This window comes from Pezoporus occidentalis, unplaced genomic scaffold (assembly GCF_034315485.1).
Source record: "Pezoporus occidentalis ecotype Australia unplaced genomic scaffold, CSIRO_AGI_Poc_V1 ctg264, whole genome shotgun sequence".
In the NCBI taxonomy this organism is placed as follows: Eukaryota; Metazoa; Chordata; class Aves; order Psittaciformes; family Psittacidae; genus Pezoporus; species Pezoporus occidentalis.
In genome coordinates this window covers 54,897-71,361 of record NW_026914545.1, presented here as the reverse complement: position 1 = coordinate 71,361, position 16,465 = coordinate 54,897, and the positions used below count along the sequence as shown (strand labels likewise).

General features: G+C 44.1%; 1 protein-coding gene across 2 annotated transcripts in view; it reads left to right on the top strand.

Moving 5' to 3' along the window:
- Positions 1 to 16,465, top strand: part of KIAA1958 (KIAA1958 ortholog) — a 75,351-nt gene that overhangs the window by 47,085 nt on the left and 11,801 nt on the right. The window contains exon 3 of one of the 2 annotated variants that reach the window (XR_009965910.1): positions 8,309 to 9,869. Coding sequence is in view for 1 of the 2 variants with exons in the window: in XM_062624272.1 (XP_062480256.1) it covers positions 8,309 to 9,354 (1,046 nt within the window). In the remaining variant the exon portion in view is untranslated. Of the gene's footprint in view, positions 1 to 8,308; positions 12,484 to 16,465 lie in introns of those variants that run through there. The other variant, XM_062624272.1, reaches the window with a different exon arrangement.

Sequence of the window (16,465 nt, the reverse complement as noted above, 5' to 3'; positions counted from 1 at the left end):
TTGAGGTTTATTTTAGTGACTCTTACTTCATGGAGATACCACTGTGCAAGTATTTCCATGCTCATTTGCTGACTGTCTGTATCATAGAATCATAAAATAGTTAGGGTTGGAAAGGAGCTTAAGATCATCTAGTTCCAATCCCCTGCCATGGGCAGGGACACCTCACACTAAACCATGGCACCCAAGGCTTTGTCCAACCTGGCCTTGAACACTGCCAGGGATGGAGTATTCACATCTTCCCTGGGCAACCCATTCCAGTGCCTCACCACCCTAACAGGAAAGAATTTCTTCCTTGTATCCAATCTAAACTTTCCCTGTTTAAGTTTGAGTCCATTACCCCTTGTCCTGTCACTACAGTCCCTAATGAAGAGTCCCTCCCCAGCATCCTTACAGGCCCCCTTCAGATACTGGAAGGCTGCTATGAGGTCTCCACGTAGCCTTCTCTTCTCCAGGCTGAACAGCCCCAACTTTCTCAGCCTGTCTTAATACGAGAGGTGCTCCAGTCCCCTGATCGCCCTTGTGGCTCTCCTCTGGACTTCTTCCAACATTTCCATGTCCGTTTTATGTTGAGGGCACCAGAACTGCACACAATACTCCAGGTGAGGTCTCACGAGAGCAGAGTAGAGGGGCAGGATCACCTCCTTCGACCTGCTGGTCACGCTCCTTTTGATGCAGCCCAGGATACGGTTGGCTTTCTAGGCTGCGAGCACACACTGCTGGCTCATGTTCATTTTCATTGACCCATACCCCCAAGTCCTTCTCCACAGGGCTGCTCTGAATCTCTTCTCTGCCCAACCTGTAGCTGTGCCTCGGATTGCTCCAAACCAGGTGTAGGACCCTGCACTTGTCATGGTTGAACTTCATAAGGCTGGCATCAGCCCCCCTCACAAGCGTGTCAGGTTCCCTCTGGATGGCATTCCTTCCCTCCAGTGTATCAACCAAACCATACATCTTGGTGTCATCAGCAAACTTGCTGAGGTGCACTCAATCCCACTGTCCATGTCAGCAACGAAGATGTTAAACAACACCAGTCCCAACACCGATCCCTGAGGGACACCACTCGTTATTGATCTCCAGCTGTACATTGAGCCATTGACCACAACTCTTTGTGTGCGGCCATCCATACAGTTCTTTATCCACCAAGTATCCTTTTTCCTTTGACAGAAGCTAAAGCTTTTTAGAGTCATAAAATATTTCACTGATAATTTTGTTGGAGGAGATTAATTGATGAATTGAAGCATAATTTGTTTTTGCCAGAAAATGTAACATCTTTAATAGATTTTAATTACTAAATTTCTATCATGCTACTTATCTTACTTGCTAATGAGAGCCTTTTCCAACAATGTGAAACTACATCAAGCCCAACTTTATGTAGTAGAAGTAGGGAACTTGAATTGTTAAACAATATTTAGTAGCAACATCAGATGGGTAGGGCAGAAATTCAAGAAGTAGTGCAGAAGCACATTCTTCTGCTCCAGGAATCTGCATTTAATAAGTTAATCCTTTGATCCTGTATTGTTGAGAAGCTGTTAGATTTAAAAACCTGATGAAAGTTGCCAGGCAGTCACAGGGCTTTCCCCCCTCTTTGACTCACCAAGCCTAAGCTTAAGTAAGTATCATAGCATAGGAGGTGAACATTATTTGGTCTTAAGACTTCCTAAAGAAATGGATATTGTTTTATTTGAAATAATTACATTAAAACGTGTGTTTTTTACTTAAGCCTTTGACTCCTGTTCATGTATAGGCATTGCCCTGAAGAAGTTAGTCTGTACCAGACACTGCCAAAAATATTTTTCTTCAAGTGTTTAGCTCTCCCTGTCTCTTAATCTCAGGGTGTTTTTGCAAATGCTCAGAGACACTTCTGCCAGGGAGACCTCCTGCTCTTACCTTCACCTTTGCTTTTTGCCAGTGACATGGGAGAATGGCTTCACCAAGTTATTCCTCTGATGATACAGTGAAAACCAGCTGTCAGCTTTCTAAGTTGGGCATGCAGAAAGTGGATTGATACTTTGGGATGCTGTGGCATGCAACAGTGGCATTCAGCTGCCCCTGACAGGGGACCTATAGCACTGCTTCCAGGAGGGCACGTTTGTCAGAGGGTCCCCCCAGCCTTTCACCACTATGATTTGACCATACCTTCTTCTCCCTTGTGCAAAGGTGAGACCTCAGCCCACTATGTTTGTTGACTTGAGAATGTTGTTTGCCTGCAGATTCTTTCTTGAAACAGGAGGGGACAGGAGAAAAGAAAGGTAAAAGCAGGCTGTGGTTCACATTAGCTGTTTTAGTAAGCTGCATATGGCTCATGGATTGGGTATCGCTGCTTATCAATAATTGCAGAGCAGGGGCAAGAACCAACCTGCAAAGTGCTGGGGAGTGGAGAGAGAGCACTTAGCTCCAGTGTGGAGATACATGTGTGTGGTTAAGTACGTTTTTTCACCTGAATGAAAGCATTTTGGTGGAAGCAGGTCTTCTGCAGAAGCATTTTCCTAGTCAGAACACAAACTGGGCAGAGAAGACTTTGGCTGGTGATGTGATTACCACCAAAACCCACACTTTACTTTTAGGTATGTCTTCTGAGATCTCACTGCCTACCTTAGGCAGAGTTTAAGACTGTTTGCAGTAATATCTCAGGTTCATGACTTCCACTAGTGTTACAAACACACTCTGAACATCTGTCTGTTGTGAAAGCAAGTGCGTTTCCTCTGGCAATACATAATTACAGAGGTTATGTCCTTTTCAGGGAGTCTGAGTGTGTGTATATGTGTGAGCTGAAATTAAACCAACCCTGAGTTTGATAACTCTGCCGATAATGTTAAGTCTTGGCTGTGTTAAGATCAGATTATGAAAAGATCAGAAGACAGCTGTTGCTCTGTGGGAGGGATCATTCCATGGTTGTGGGCTAGCCTGGGACAATTGGTTCCCACTAGGTTGTCTGTTTTATCTCTTTTCTGCATTTAAACTTGGACATGTAAACCACTTGTCAGTTTTTCAAATTCTTAGTTGGGAGTTTACACCAGATCCCACAGTAGGGTGGGTTTTACTGGTTTCTGACACGTTGTGGGGATTTTTGAAATGAAACTCCAGTGTGGGATCAGATGGGAAACAGAAGTCATCCAACCAGGTCCTTTGTGCAGGGATGCAGCTGAGGGTTCAGGACCTCAGGAAATGCATAGCAAGTCAAGTTATTTTATATGTTTCTGCACCTAGTTTGTAAAACAGCGGTAACAGCACTACCAGCTCCAAAGGCTGCATTATGAGGAGGAAAAGGCATTAAGGATAGCTTGGCTTTGTGGTTGGTTCAGTCTATTTTACTAGCCAAGACAAATTAGACCATTAAATGAGAGTTATCTGTCTTCCTACAGCCTAACAGCAGACACCTACAGAAGACTGTAGGAAAGGTGCAAGCATATATGACACATCTCCACTCTCCTGTCTCAGGGCCTTCCTGATACAGAGGTGTTCTCTTCTATTGAGAAGTGCTTTGTGATTTTTTTTCTGTGCTCTTCCCCAGTTTTGGAACCCATGCACACTGAAGAGTTGGACAATGATCCTGTGAGCAGTAGTCGAGGAGCTAACGTGGAACCTCATCTGTATTTTAAGTAGTTTCCAGCAGGACTACAGAAAACGAAAAAAAAAAAGAAGTAAGCTCTGGCCAAAAGAGCTTTTGGTCTCTACTCAGCAAGATGCAGCAAAGTGAGACCAAGCAAGCATCTAGGAGCTGTCACATTGGAAATATGCATGTAATGAGAATTTTTAACAATTACACATTTTTTTTCTTTTTCTTCCCTCGGGTGGGTCAACCTATGAAGGAGACATTCCCTCACACCCTCTGCTCCCCAGCCAGGCTGTTTGCAGTAGAAGTAGATTCTGGGAATGTTGAAGATCTGCAATATCCATTCAATGCCCTTGAAAGCACCCTGCTGCTTTTGCTGGGAACCAGCTTGTTGCTGCATATGCTTTCTGTGGTTTGCCTGCAGCCACACTACCCTGAGAACTCCTGATCTTGTGAGATCTTGGAAGCTAAGCAGGGTCTGGCTCAGGTCTTGTCTGAGATTAAACAACTATCTAAGAATACCACTACGAGATTTTTCCCAAGGATGGACAGTCATAAGTGGCAGGGTGTGTGGGATCGCATGGGCAAGCTCCTAGTCCTAGTTCTTTGGAACTTCACTCCTGAACAAATGCAAAATTCGGGAAGATTAGCAGAACGCTTAAACAAGGCGTGCTGTTGTCCTGGCAATACTAGAAAGGGACAACTTCCTGCAGTGTGCTGAGGCTTGGCCTATGCCTACAGAGCCCTGCTCTGTAAGGAGCAGGAGAAAGATGTCTCTGGATCTGATGGCGAAGCAACAGACAATGCAGCTGCTAAAACCCCAAGCACAGCAGCTCCCCCATCTCCAGCAACAAGTACAGCAGCTACTCAACCCACGACACACTCCTATCTCAGGACAAGAACATTCACTTTCAATACCTAGCTCCAGATATGAACTTGTACCTTAACAGTTCTCCCAGCTTGTCATATCCTTACTATAACACAAACTTTTTCAAAAATTCACTGTGATGGCACTTGAGATGCCTCTTAGTTTTGAATTTTTAATAATTGAATGTTTCATGTAGCCTTTCTTTATGTGTCATTCTGGGTGGATCTGTGAGGAACAAAATGACATTACACCAGCCTAATCTCCTCTGAAAAGGTCGCAAAGCCATGTGGCTAAAGCAGAAGCAACCAATGCCAAATATCCAGACTATGGTAAGGGCTTTGATTCTGTTTCTGCTTATTTCCTGTAGGCACAGTAAAGATGTGTACAGTAGATGGGTTTCTTATACATATTTGACAAGAACCATTTTCAGGCTGCATCCAGAGAATAATTTTTGTGGCCACCTCGTCCTGTTGTATAGAATAGATGCAAGGTGTGCCTGATCTTAGGCACTGTACCATTAGTGATTCAAATGGTCTAATAGTACTGGGTATGGCTGGAATGGAGTTAACTTGCTCCCTAGCTGCCCCATACCCTGATGTGTTTTGGATTTGTGACTAAAACAGCGTTAATGGCACACCAGTGTTTTGGTTGTTGAGCTGGACTTTAACAGTCACAAGGCCTCTTTCTCCCAGTCTGGCTGGCTGGCAGCCAAGTCTAAGGTAGGCAAGAGGCTGGGAGGGGGCAGCGGACCCAGACTAACACGGGGATATTCCCTGCCCTACAACATCATGCTCAGCCATAAAAACTGAAGCGAGGGTTTTGTAGAGGGTAGTGGGCATTGCTTAGAGACTGTCTGGGCATTGGTCTACTTGTGGGAGGTGGTGAGTGACTGCCTTTGCATTACTTGTTGGTTGTGTTTCTTCTTCTTTACTTCAGCTATTAAACAGTTTTTGTCTTCACTCGCAGGTTTTCTGTCTTGCTCTTCCTGTTCTCTTCCCCATTCCTCTGGGGTGGGGAGTGGGCAAGTGGGTGGGATGTGCTCAGGTGCTGATCAGTGTCAACCACCATAGTAATAGAGAATTAGATTATGAAATTAGCAGAAGACACAAAGTTTGGCAGTATTAAAAGTGTACCTGGATTCAATTTGTGTCTTCACGGCAGCTGGAGATGGATTATATGGTTTCTTTCAGCACTATGAAATTTCCTTAGTTAGATAAAAAAAAAAGACTTTAATGACATGAAGATTTATGTCTCCTCCCTCAGCTATCCTAGGTTATAAAGAGCTGTCTTAGTTAACACTCAGCTGCACTGTCTGCTTTTGCTGTGGGTGAAGAGCATATTCAGATGATGACAGTGGCTTAGCTGACGTCTGGTAACTTTGTTGTCTGTTTCAGACTCTGCCTGTTGGGTCTCACTGCCTCCCTGCATTCATCCCATGCTATGAGATACCCCTGATACTTGAGCAGTCCCAAAGGAAAGAAAATAATCCATTACCACTGTGGGCAGGATTCAGTTAAAATTGACATAGCTCTCCTGATGTGGCTGGATGAGAAGCTGACCCATTCTCTTTAACATCTCCCGCCTGCCTTGAGGAGTAACACACCACAGCGCTGCAGCAATGCAGTCTTTCTGGGGTACTATTTCACTCATGCAACTTCAGGGGATCTTTAATTCAGCATGAGTTTTATAACTGTTAGCTGCAGATATGGCAATTTCCTTTGCAGATTAAGGAAAATGCCGTAACATAAATGAATGACTGGGTGTCACTGCTGTGTTGTGACAGGCTGTCCTCTAAGTAGTAGTGATTGATGACATGTATAAAACAGAGGCATTATATGTGCTGTTTATATTGAAACAGTGCTTAAAATGTGGGCTGTCAGTCAAAGCACTGATTACTTACGCAGTGTTGTAATCAGTGGTAGTGGGTGCAGTGAGCAAGGTACCAGAGTAAATGTTTATTTTGGAGTTTCAAACAGCATTGTCTCTTTATTTCCAGCCTGCATCTAGCCATAATAAAAGGATCTATCCTAAATATTGCCTAAAGCATGAGACATCACTGTAGGCTGCTAGGAGCTCTTTGATACTGTCATCAATATTAAAACTAGTTTCAGAAACAGGCTGGTAACCTTTTCTTCTTCCCTGTGAGCACAGTTTCACCAAACCTCAGTGCTCTGTGGCAGCATTTTTGATGGCTGCAGAAGCCTCCAAAGGTCTCATCTCAGCCCCCCACTTATCTGTGCTTTGCAGAGGATTTGAGGACCCCCCCTCAGTAGGTTTCACTAAGTGCTGTGGATGCAGTAGATGCCTCACAGTGAAGACACAGGACCTGGTCCTGGGTGGTATTACTGGCCTATTTTTGGCAAATCCTAGGACAAATTACTCCCTCTGCTTCTGTCCAAATCTGTGGTATGGAGGCGATGGGATGAACTCATTGCTCTGTAGATGAGTAGAAGGGAAAACTGCCCAGCTGAGCACTGATGTTTCTGCACCTCCTGAAGCATTGCAGGTGGGTTAGAGAAGGGCCTGCAGGGCCTTCCTTCAGAGCCACCTTCCTTTTCTGCTGTATCCCCTGTTTGTAGGCTTGCAGGACAGCGTGAGCACGAGCAATGAGCATCTTAGCACTGCTGCAAAGCATGGGTGTGCTATGTGGCCTGACATGAGCTTGGCATGACTGACAGAGAGGCAGTGGGAGCTTTATCTGGTCTCATACTTCTTTGTAGTGGGCATATTGGGTATAAAACACCTGGCAAGTGTGCCTGTGGCGGTGCTGACAGGACACCAAAATGTGTGGGGTTTGCAATGAAACAGAACCAAAAAAAACTTGCATTTTTTCCCTCTTCTGCATATTAAGTGGAAAGAGAAGAAAGAACGTTCCATTCACAATTACAGAGAATAGTCAAAACAATTAATTTTTCCTTCTTTGCATTTGCTAAGACCATTAAGGTTTGTCACATTCATGACAGTTCCACCTGTGTGCTTGTAAGCTGCATCCTAGTACAGATAGTTTGCATGTGCCAAGAAAACAGTCTTTAAGCACGCACATCACTTACATGTAAAAAGCTTTTCCTTTTTATGCTTATGATTAGCCCAAAAATCAGCTGTCAGTAACAACCATTGTAGTGGTAGCACCCATATATTGTGTTTTGATATGTCACTGATTGTAAGGATCTTTGAGTGTAGCCTCATAGAGCCATACAAATTTTCTGTTTCCAGATTTTACTGCAAAATGAAAAAACTTGGTCACAATTGTACTTCTGCCATTGAGGGTCAGCTGTGTAATCAATGTTTTCCTTCCATATCTCCTGATGTGAACATACTAACTATATTTGTACATTTGTAACTTACACATTCCTCTGTAGTATTACCTGCCAACTCCTTTGTTAGAATGTGCTGCATTATTTTTTACTGTACATTTTTGTCTATATTTATTTAGATCTTCAAAAATGTGTCTGATTAAAGATAGTTTTTACTGTCATAAATATGATGCTTTAATTATTTTTTGTAGAAAAAAGTATAACCACTACAACCTCTGGTTTCACAAATGAAGCAGTTCAGATTGTGTTTATAATTTGGATTGGGCCTTGTGCACAGCATTGGGATCCACAGAAAAAACGTGCATTTGTTCTAAAATCAGATTGCCTCTAATCCCATTATTTTCCACAAATCTCCATGCACAAAACTTTGGTTTTAGGCCATGCTCTAGGACATTTGTGAAACTGACTTTTTGAGTCACGTGACAGGTATGTAATGATGTTTTCCAGTGTTCTTTGTGGAATTGATTTATTTTTTTTCCATTCTTTTTTAAGGAAGTCTGTTTTGGAGAAAATCACATTGCACAAACTCACTGCTTCTACTTTCTTTTGTCTTTCCCCTTTTCCCTCTTCCAGACCAGGATGAGAGGGCGGCTGAGCTCAGCAGGGAGCAGAATGAGAAGACTATTCGCAGCACACAGACGGCTCTCCGCAATTTCCGAGAGTTTCTTATCTCCAAGTACCCCTCTGAGACACGGGAGATCTACGTCATTCCCTGCAAAGAGCTTGATGCCTACCTTGCTTCCTTCTTTGTGGACGCCAGACAAAAGGATGGTTCTGAATATGAGCCAAACAGCCTGGCCAACTACCAGTGTGGACTGGAGCGGTACCTCAAAGAGCACAGGTATGGATACAGTATTACAAGGGATAAAGAGTTCAAGAGGTCCCAGGAAGCTCTAAAGCAAAAGCAGATAGAGTTGAGATGTAAGGGGAAAGGAAACAAGCCACACAAATCCATGAAGCTCACCTTTGCTGATGAGCTTATCCTGCGCAAAAGAGGCTTATTGAGCCGATACAATCCAGAAGGGCTGCTGAACCTTGTCTGGCTAAACAACACTAAGGCGTTTGGACACTGCACAGGTTTCCATGGGTCTACCCTGAAGTGGGGAGACATCCGGCTGCGGGTGACAGAGACTGGGTTGGAATACCTGGAGTGGATGGGGCCAGACAATGGAGATGTCAATGCCAAGAGCAAGAGGAGTGGGACGGACTCCCGGGTGTACGCCACCCAGCACTCCCCACAGACCTGCCCTGTGCAAGACTACAAGGAGTACGCCCAGAGGCGGCCTCCAGCCATGCGCTATGAGGACGCGCCATTTTACCTGTCCATCAAACCCGTCGTCAACTTGGCTGCGCTTCACTGGTACAACTGCCAAGCCCTGGGGAAAAACAAGCTTGCCAAGATGGTAAAGACAATGTGTGAGAAAGGCAACATCCCTGGCCGGAAGACCAACTTCAGCGTCTACCAGAGCTGTAGCACCCTCTCAGAAGCACAGAGCAACCAGCTGGTGCTGATCTGCAATAACCTGAGCCAGCAGGCTGCCCAGTCCATGGCAAGCCACTCCAATACTGGCAACTTCATAGTGTCAGCATCCTATGACTCCTCCTCTGACACAGCTTGAAAGAGGGACATCACCCTAACACTTCTTTCTTTTCTTTTTTGTTTCAAGCATTGCGTTTGTGCCCAATAATACACATCAACTGTGATTGTACACTATTCCCTCATAGCCCTCTCTCCAGTGTTAATTCACTTTATAAAAATATATAAATATAATATATTTTTCTTTTTACAAATAAGCCAATAGAAATAGTTTAGTATTACTAACATAGTATTTATAGTGTTAATACAAAAATGAAAGGTACTTATGGGTTATAATATAAATACAGATTTTAAAAGGACAAAATGGTTCTCAGGCAACATAAGATAGACTGAAAATGCCATTTTTAACATGCACACATCAGTGACTGTAAAACCCCAGAGAGGCTTACATAGCAATTCTATTTTAAAGCATTTTTTGAACTTCTTATTTTAACATGACCTCCCAGAGTGGAGGAGACAAACTTACCACTGGCTGCTGCTTCTTACCTGCTGGCTTATTCTTGATCAGCAAGACCAAGAAATAAGAGATACATCCATGTAAGTCCATGAAACCATTTACATTTTTGTCTGGTTTTTGTTTTCTTTCCTGAGGCTTATTTATGCTAGATGGGAAAAAAAGCCTGAAGTCAGCTAAAGGCTATTTTTAACTTTTGTTTTTGTTGATGATTTTCTGTGATCAAAACGTTGCTGGTCTTTAGACTAGAAAGTATTGTTTTCAATGATATGCAGGAGTATAATGGCAAAACCATTGTCATACACATAATTTTAACTGTTTGAGCATGGGTTGTTAGTACTTTGTCACTGTGTGTATACATAATGTAAAATTTAATGACTTATAGCAGCACTCTTTTATATTCTAGGGAATGCAACAGTGCAGAAAAATCCACAATCTTATACCAAACTATACAGAAAAAAAAGCATTAAATACTTCTTAAGCCAGCATCTGAAGCCTACAAAAATAGCATAGAAAGTGTAATGATAATTTCATATTTACCACTGAAAATGAAAAATCTGGATAGTTTATGTGCTGGAAAACAATTTTAAGTCAGCTACACATAATCTCTTTCCATTGTAGACCGTGGAAAATGCGCATGTGAATCTGAAGGCAGAATTTGGTCCCTAAAGGTTTGAAATAGTGAGTGCTACTGTTCCAGCATTTGACTTTGCAATGTATTTGTATTCTCCAAGTATGGAGAAAATGCTAAAAATTCAGTATTTCAGTGAACAATTGTAATTTTTGACCTTTAAGATTATGTATGGTACTTCTCAAGTAATTCAGCTTAGTTTATATTCCACTAGGATATCCTAGAGCCCTGACGAGGCTTTAGACAAATCAGCTGGAGTGATCTAATGACCACTGAAGTCAGTGAAAGACTCAGCTTTCCATAGGTGTTAGATCTAAAGGTTACCAAGGTTTTTTTTTTATTTCTTTACCTGCTGTGTTTCTTTATGCTTGTTTGTCTTTATTCCTTTACATTCCTGCTTGTCTTTCATATTCTTTAGATCTTCAACTGTGCAGTGACTTGAATCATCACTATTTCCAAAGAAAAGGTGAAACAAAGGTAGCAGACAATGAAAAATAACTCTCCTGGTACCATTTAAGACCTGTTTTCTGTGTTGTTAGGATGAAATATTCCTGTGTGCAAGGGAGGTGACCGGCACCTCATTTAAGCCTTACTGAAGGTCTGTTTTTTGGGATGGGGTAGGTAGCAGATCTGTCACTGGAAGGTCTTAAGAGCAGAGATTTCCACTATAATAAACATCTGTCTTCCCTGCAGCTTCCTTCATATGACAAAGCCTGGCTGAGATCTATGTGTTCCACACATAGTAAAGCTAGTACAAAGTCTGGGTTTCCTGTGTGCTGGCTGTCCCAGTACCTTGTGTGACACAGTAGTGTAAACACCAAATCTACAGCCTCTGAGTTACTGGCCACTGTATCTCAGGGCTAGGCAGTGGGTAGGTGGGCACAGGCAGTCATTCATAGTGCAGAGTGATGCTTTTGTGACTTTGTTTTGGGCTTGAGACCAAATCATGACACTGCTGAAGTGAGTGGAAGATGTGTCCTTGGTTTTCAGGGCCATGGCAAATCTGACATGTAGGTGAAGGAGAAGGAAGCACAAAAAGACTTCAGATGCACTCAGCAAGACGGCTGCTCAGCTTCCAGGTGAGGCCATCCATCTCATTGCTGTTTATAAGGCACTGCCTTTTCATGGCAGATATAGTTTTAATGCAGTACAGTTAAAAATAGTTTTGCAAGGCTGGTGCTGATCTTTGTGGGCTTTCTTTGCTGTTTCCCATGGAGGACTCACACAGCTGCTCTTGGTATGTGCTGGAGTGCAGAGGATCCCATGCCAAGGAGCTCCCCAGAGGTGCCAGGTGAAGCAGCTCCATCTCAACCATGGAGCCAGCCTCTAGAAAAATATCTGGTCTCTGTTCCCCCCCTGTTGGTACTTCGCAGTGGCAGCTATTGCACGACCCGACCTACTTTCCTACCTTGCCTTTCCTGTGTGCAACATGATGCTGGACATCAGCTGGCCTTTGTCAAGCAGCAGATGTCTGCTTTCCACCTCTCCACCCTGCCCAGCCGTCCCTCTTTGCTGGGAAAAGCTGCCTTGAGCTTGTAGGGAAAAGTAGCCATGGCAAGGCATGGCTGTCTTGTATCTCTTTGCAAGCCCCACAAGACTGGAAACTAGACCTTATAACCAGATAGTTTCTCACGCTATTACCAGGTTCAGAGCCTGTCCATGGTTCACATCTTCTGCAGGTATGCCATAGGTGTGTTGCTTCAGAGTGGGCTATTGTGTGAGGGGTAGTTAGTGTGGTAATTCCTCAATTCGTCTTGTCTCTGAAGAGGTGTATCACTCACTGCAGGTGTGCCATGCTGCAAGCAGGTCTGTGAAGTGCTGCTTCACATTATTGCTGTAATTCAGCCCCAACATAGACGTTGGCTCCATTGGTAGGAGCCAAAAATGCTCACAGTGACCCAGAAGAAGGGAAGACAAGCACTCCTGGGTTTTGAGCTGGGAGGTCAAAAGCATTTCCCATGACTTTGTGACTCCACATACTGTCTTGAGTTGTTGTTTACCACAGTTTTAGGATGGTACACGCTAACGTACTGCCCACACCGTAGGTGAGGCATTTCTGTGATAGCTTAGCAAGGCACATAAGCAACTTTTTCTTGTTTGGTTGGGTGATAAGCTGCGGAGAATGTGAGCTTACTGTGACAGCCCCCATTTTATAGGGATTGTTTTGTTCTGCTTTGTGACATCTCTAGTAACTCCAGCTTCCAGTAACATCCAGCTGGTGCTGATGACAGATTGCCTGGCAAATCTGCCTGATGGGGCAGCCCCAAATACTTGTTGAAGTAGTTAAACACATATGGCCAAAATATGATACCCAAGTAGTATCATAGTCCAAAAATAAATTCATTAGCTTCAAAGGTCTTAATTTGTGGACAGTTGGAAGGAATTGAGTGACCACAACTCAGTGAATTACCATTTGTATTAAGGCCCTGGGATGGTTGTTAACCCACTGAGGGGGAGACTTCTGATTCAGATCACTCTCATGGTTTTGCCTCATGCTGTCAGGAGAGTAGATATCCCAGTTTCTGCAGCACAGCTCACAGGTGAGAACTCAGTAGCTCTCTCCGAGTACTCCAGCTGAGGGTGTCAGACCTGCTCCACCAGCAAGCTGCAAGCTCACCGTGGTGGTATGCCCCTTCACTGCACGGGAGGGACATGGCAGTGTGGCCAAGGACTAGTGCTGACAAATCTTGCAAGCTTTCCTCTCTACCTACAGCAAAGGATCAGGGTCTTCTACCATGGCTCTTGACATGGAAAACCTTTTCCCATGAAGTCAAAAGGGTGGCTGGCAAAACACCATACTGTTCCCATCTATCACAGTCCATAAGCTGGTGGTTAGGTAAGGTGGCTTACAGTGCAGCACTGCAGGTGTCTGCCTGTGCTCCTGACTATACTGTGCTCTGATGTGAAAGCTGAATTTTTGCTCCATAGTAGGGCTGTGATGTCTGCAAGATGAGGGTAGCTGGCTCCAAAATGGCTCCACTTTTCTCCTTTGTTTTTCCCTTCCTTTTGACTTGCCACTCACTTTTCTTTGATCTGGTGTTACACCTCTTCAGCGAGTTTCAACTTACTTTTTCTCACATTTCAACTTCTTCTGCTGCATTTCTGCTTAGCAGAGAAGAGACAGTATGGCAGAGTCATTAGCCTGGTTCAGCTACTCCAGCCTTTTAACCCATCAAAAAGGTAAGGCAGATTGAGACCCTTCTGAATCATTTGCAGATGAATTGGTTGCCTCCAGAACCATTTACCAGCTTTTGGGAAATTGGTTCAGTGCTACCAAGAACAAAATTTGGCCTTGAACTTAAAAAAGAGGCAGCGTGCCAAAGCACAGGCCTGCACACAGTCTGCACCAATGTAAGAGCTGGCTTTCCCACGTGGCCTTCTCATGACACCAAACCGAGTCAGACACGGGGATAATACGTGGATGTCACTGGATGGATCTGGATGCAGTTTGCATAGTACATGCACTTGGATCTGTTCACGTGATAGCACATTTAGCTGGGCAGAGCTGTGGGCACTTGGACAGCTTCAGCTGTATTGTGTTAGTCACTCATGCATGATATTGTGGGTTTCCACAGTGCGCATGTATTCATGCAGGTAGTTGGAACTGAAGTCTCTGATATCTGGCTGTTGCAAACTGCCTGTTCAAATATATATTTATGCAACTAAATGTATTTTTAAGTGCAGGAGAATGAAATACTGTCGTGAACTACATTGTAAACTAAATTACAAGGGATATCTAAAATAACAGCACATACCTTGGTCATTTGCATAGTGCAATAATTCTGTGTTAGCAGCATCCAGGCTATTGACATATATACATCATATAGGACATACAGGACAATCTAACAGTGTCCCTGTTGAACATTCTTCTTCATGAAGAATATCAACTTTTTCAAACTGTTTTTTGTAGATTTTTTTTTTTTAGAAGATGCTGTTAACTGGTATTCAGTCTACAGCATAGTTGCCCTCTTAGAAAGCTGTGAAGAGAATGAGATGCAAGCAACAGATGTTTGTGACCGGATCTTGTTCTGCTGTTTGTGCAAGCAATGTGGGGTGGATGATGGGGATCACGAATTGGCACCATTAGGTTATTGGTTGGACTCAATGATCATACAGGTTTTTTTCCAACCTAACGATTCTGTGAGTCTAAGAGCAGGTGTTCTGTCACTCTAGAGCCTGGGCTGCCCCAAGGACTGAAACAGCCTTAAAGTAAACTGAGATTCCTGTTGCACTAGGTTTCCTCCCTCATACTTCCCCTTTCTTGTCACCCTGTGTGAGTACATCCCATAAGTGCATTGACTGACCTGATGAGCACATGTGTGCATGGGTTGATCATTCCTTCTGACAATAAGCTGCAAGTGACTGTGATTGACTGGTCTTCCCCATCCCCAATATCCCTGTCCTCACTGTCCCTGAACCTCTAGTATTTCCCTCTCCTGGTGTCTGCACCATGGGGCAAGGGGACCACTTTGTGCAGGGTGGCTCTTGGCTGAGAGCTCCCTCCCTTCCTATCAAGTGACCTTGTGCTTTGGGGATAACGTGCTCAGGGCGGACCACCTCGTGTTGGGAACACGGGGTTTGTGGGATACTGCATGTGAGCACTTTGGAGGCTCACATCTTTCCTTCTGAAAGCACTCTCCCTCTCTGTTCTCTTCTACTCCTTTTGCGAAAGCTTCCAAATAGTGAAATTAGATGAAATTCACTCTTGTGTAGAGTATCAGGCCCACATCTGTGCACTGTTTGGTCTTCCACTGACATTCTTAAAATAGGACTGAGATGACTGGTCCTCAGCAGTACATAACTTTTGGGCTCACTCCATCATGGAAATCAGTTCATCTCAAGTGGTGAGACCAACAGGACGTCATGACCCCCCTGACTCCCTGAACTCCCAGAGGCAGTGTTAATGTGTGGGAAGGAGAAGAACTTACAGGACACAGAAATGTCATTTGATTTGCCTGAAATGAGCCAGTTCATGCCTCTGGGTTAGAGTAGAGAACTCAGCTGTTCACTATGAAATGTGGTGGGAAGTGGGTCTGCATTTCTTAACAAATGTACTTTGCTAAACATTAGTGTGAAGGGATGATTGCTTTGCTGTCCTTGTTCTTAAGAAAGAAGATGTATTTTCTTTCTGTGCGTTCATGTGTGTACTGAATCTGCACTCTCAGTGCTGAGGAGGAGTGTGGAGAGAAGGCATAAAGTATGGATATATTCCTAGCCAAGGAAATTGAACCGTACTTTCTGGTGATGGTCTCCATGTGCTGAGATGTGCCTTGATGGCTGGGGACAGTACTGCATCAGATGGTGTTTCCTGGCACATCCGTTCGCTTTCTGCAGAGCCAGCTTGAGTGTCACTATAGCTCTCTCCAAAAAATGAGACCCTGGGGATACCTTGTGAAGGACAACTCTATCAGCCACGCATCTGAAAGCCAAGAAAGAGGGAAGGCCCTAAGCACAACTAAATGATGATACTTTTCCCGTGGACACCATATGATGGACACATGAGTCTACACTCTATCTCCTCAAGGGTTTTGGAAAGCCAGGTGCCACCAGGGACATCACAACTCCACCTCTTCCACAACAGCATAACTTCAGCTGGTGATGGAGTGGCCCTTCTGGGGACAAGTTGGGTTTCTCCAAGCCACCCACCAAGTTGCATGGTCGCACTGCTTCCAGCTCCACTTATGCGAATCACGTGCCAGCCCATCCCTCCCCACTCTCTGTCTGAGGCTCTATGGAGCTCTACTGAAGCTGTCTTCCAGCACCTTGACCCTTCCTGAGAGCAGCAGGGAGGCATTTACAGCAGTAATAATGGAAAGATAAAGTCCACAGCTTAGAGACACCTGTGAGCTTGTTGAACAGTTTAACACTAGCCATTCACTGGAACAAGTTCAAAGCAGTGGTGAGGTCTAGAGCTTTACTTCCTGATCTGTTGGGAGAAGAAATTGCTTTGGCACAAAATTTGCTTGTTACATGAACTGATGGGTTTTAACATAGTCTGCAGAGTCTCTGTCTCAAGCAAGGAATTTATTTCCTCTGTTCTCTCACTGA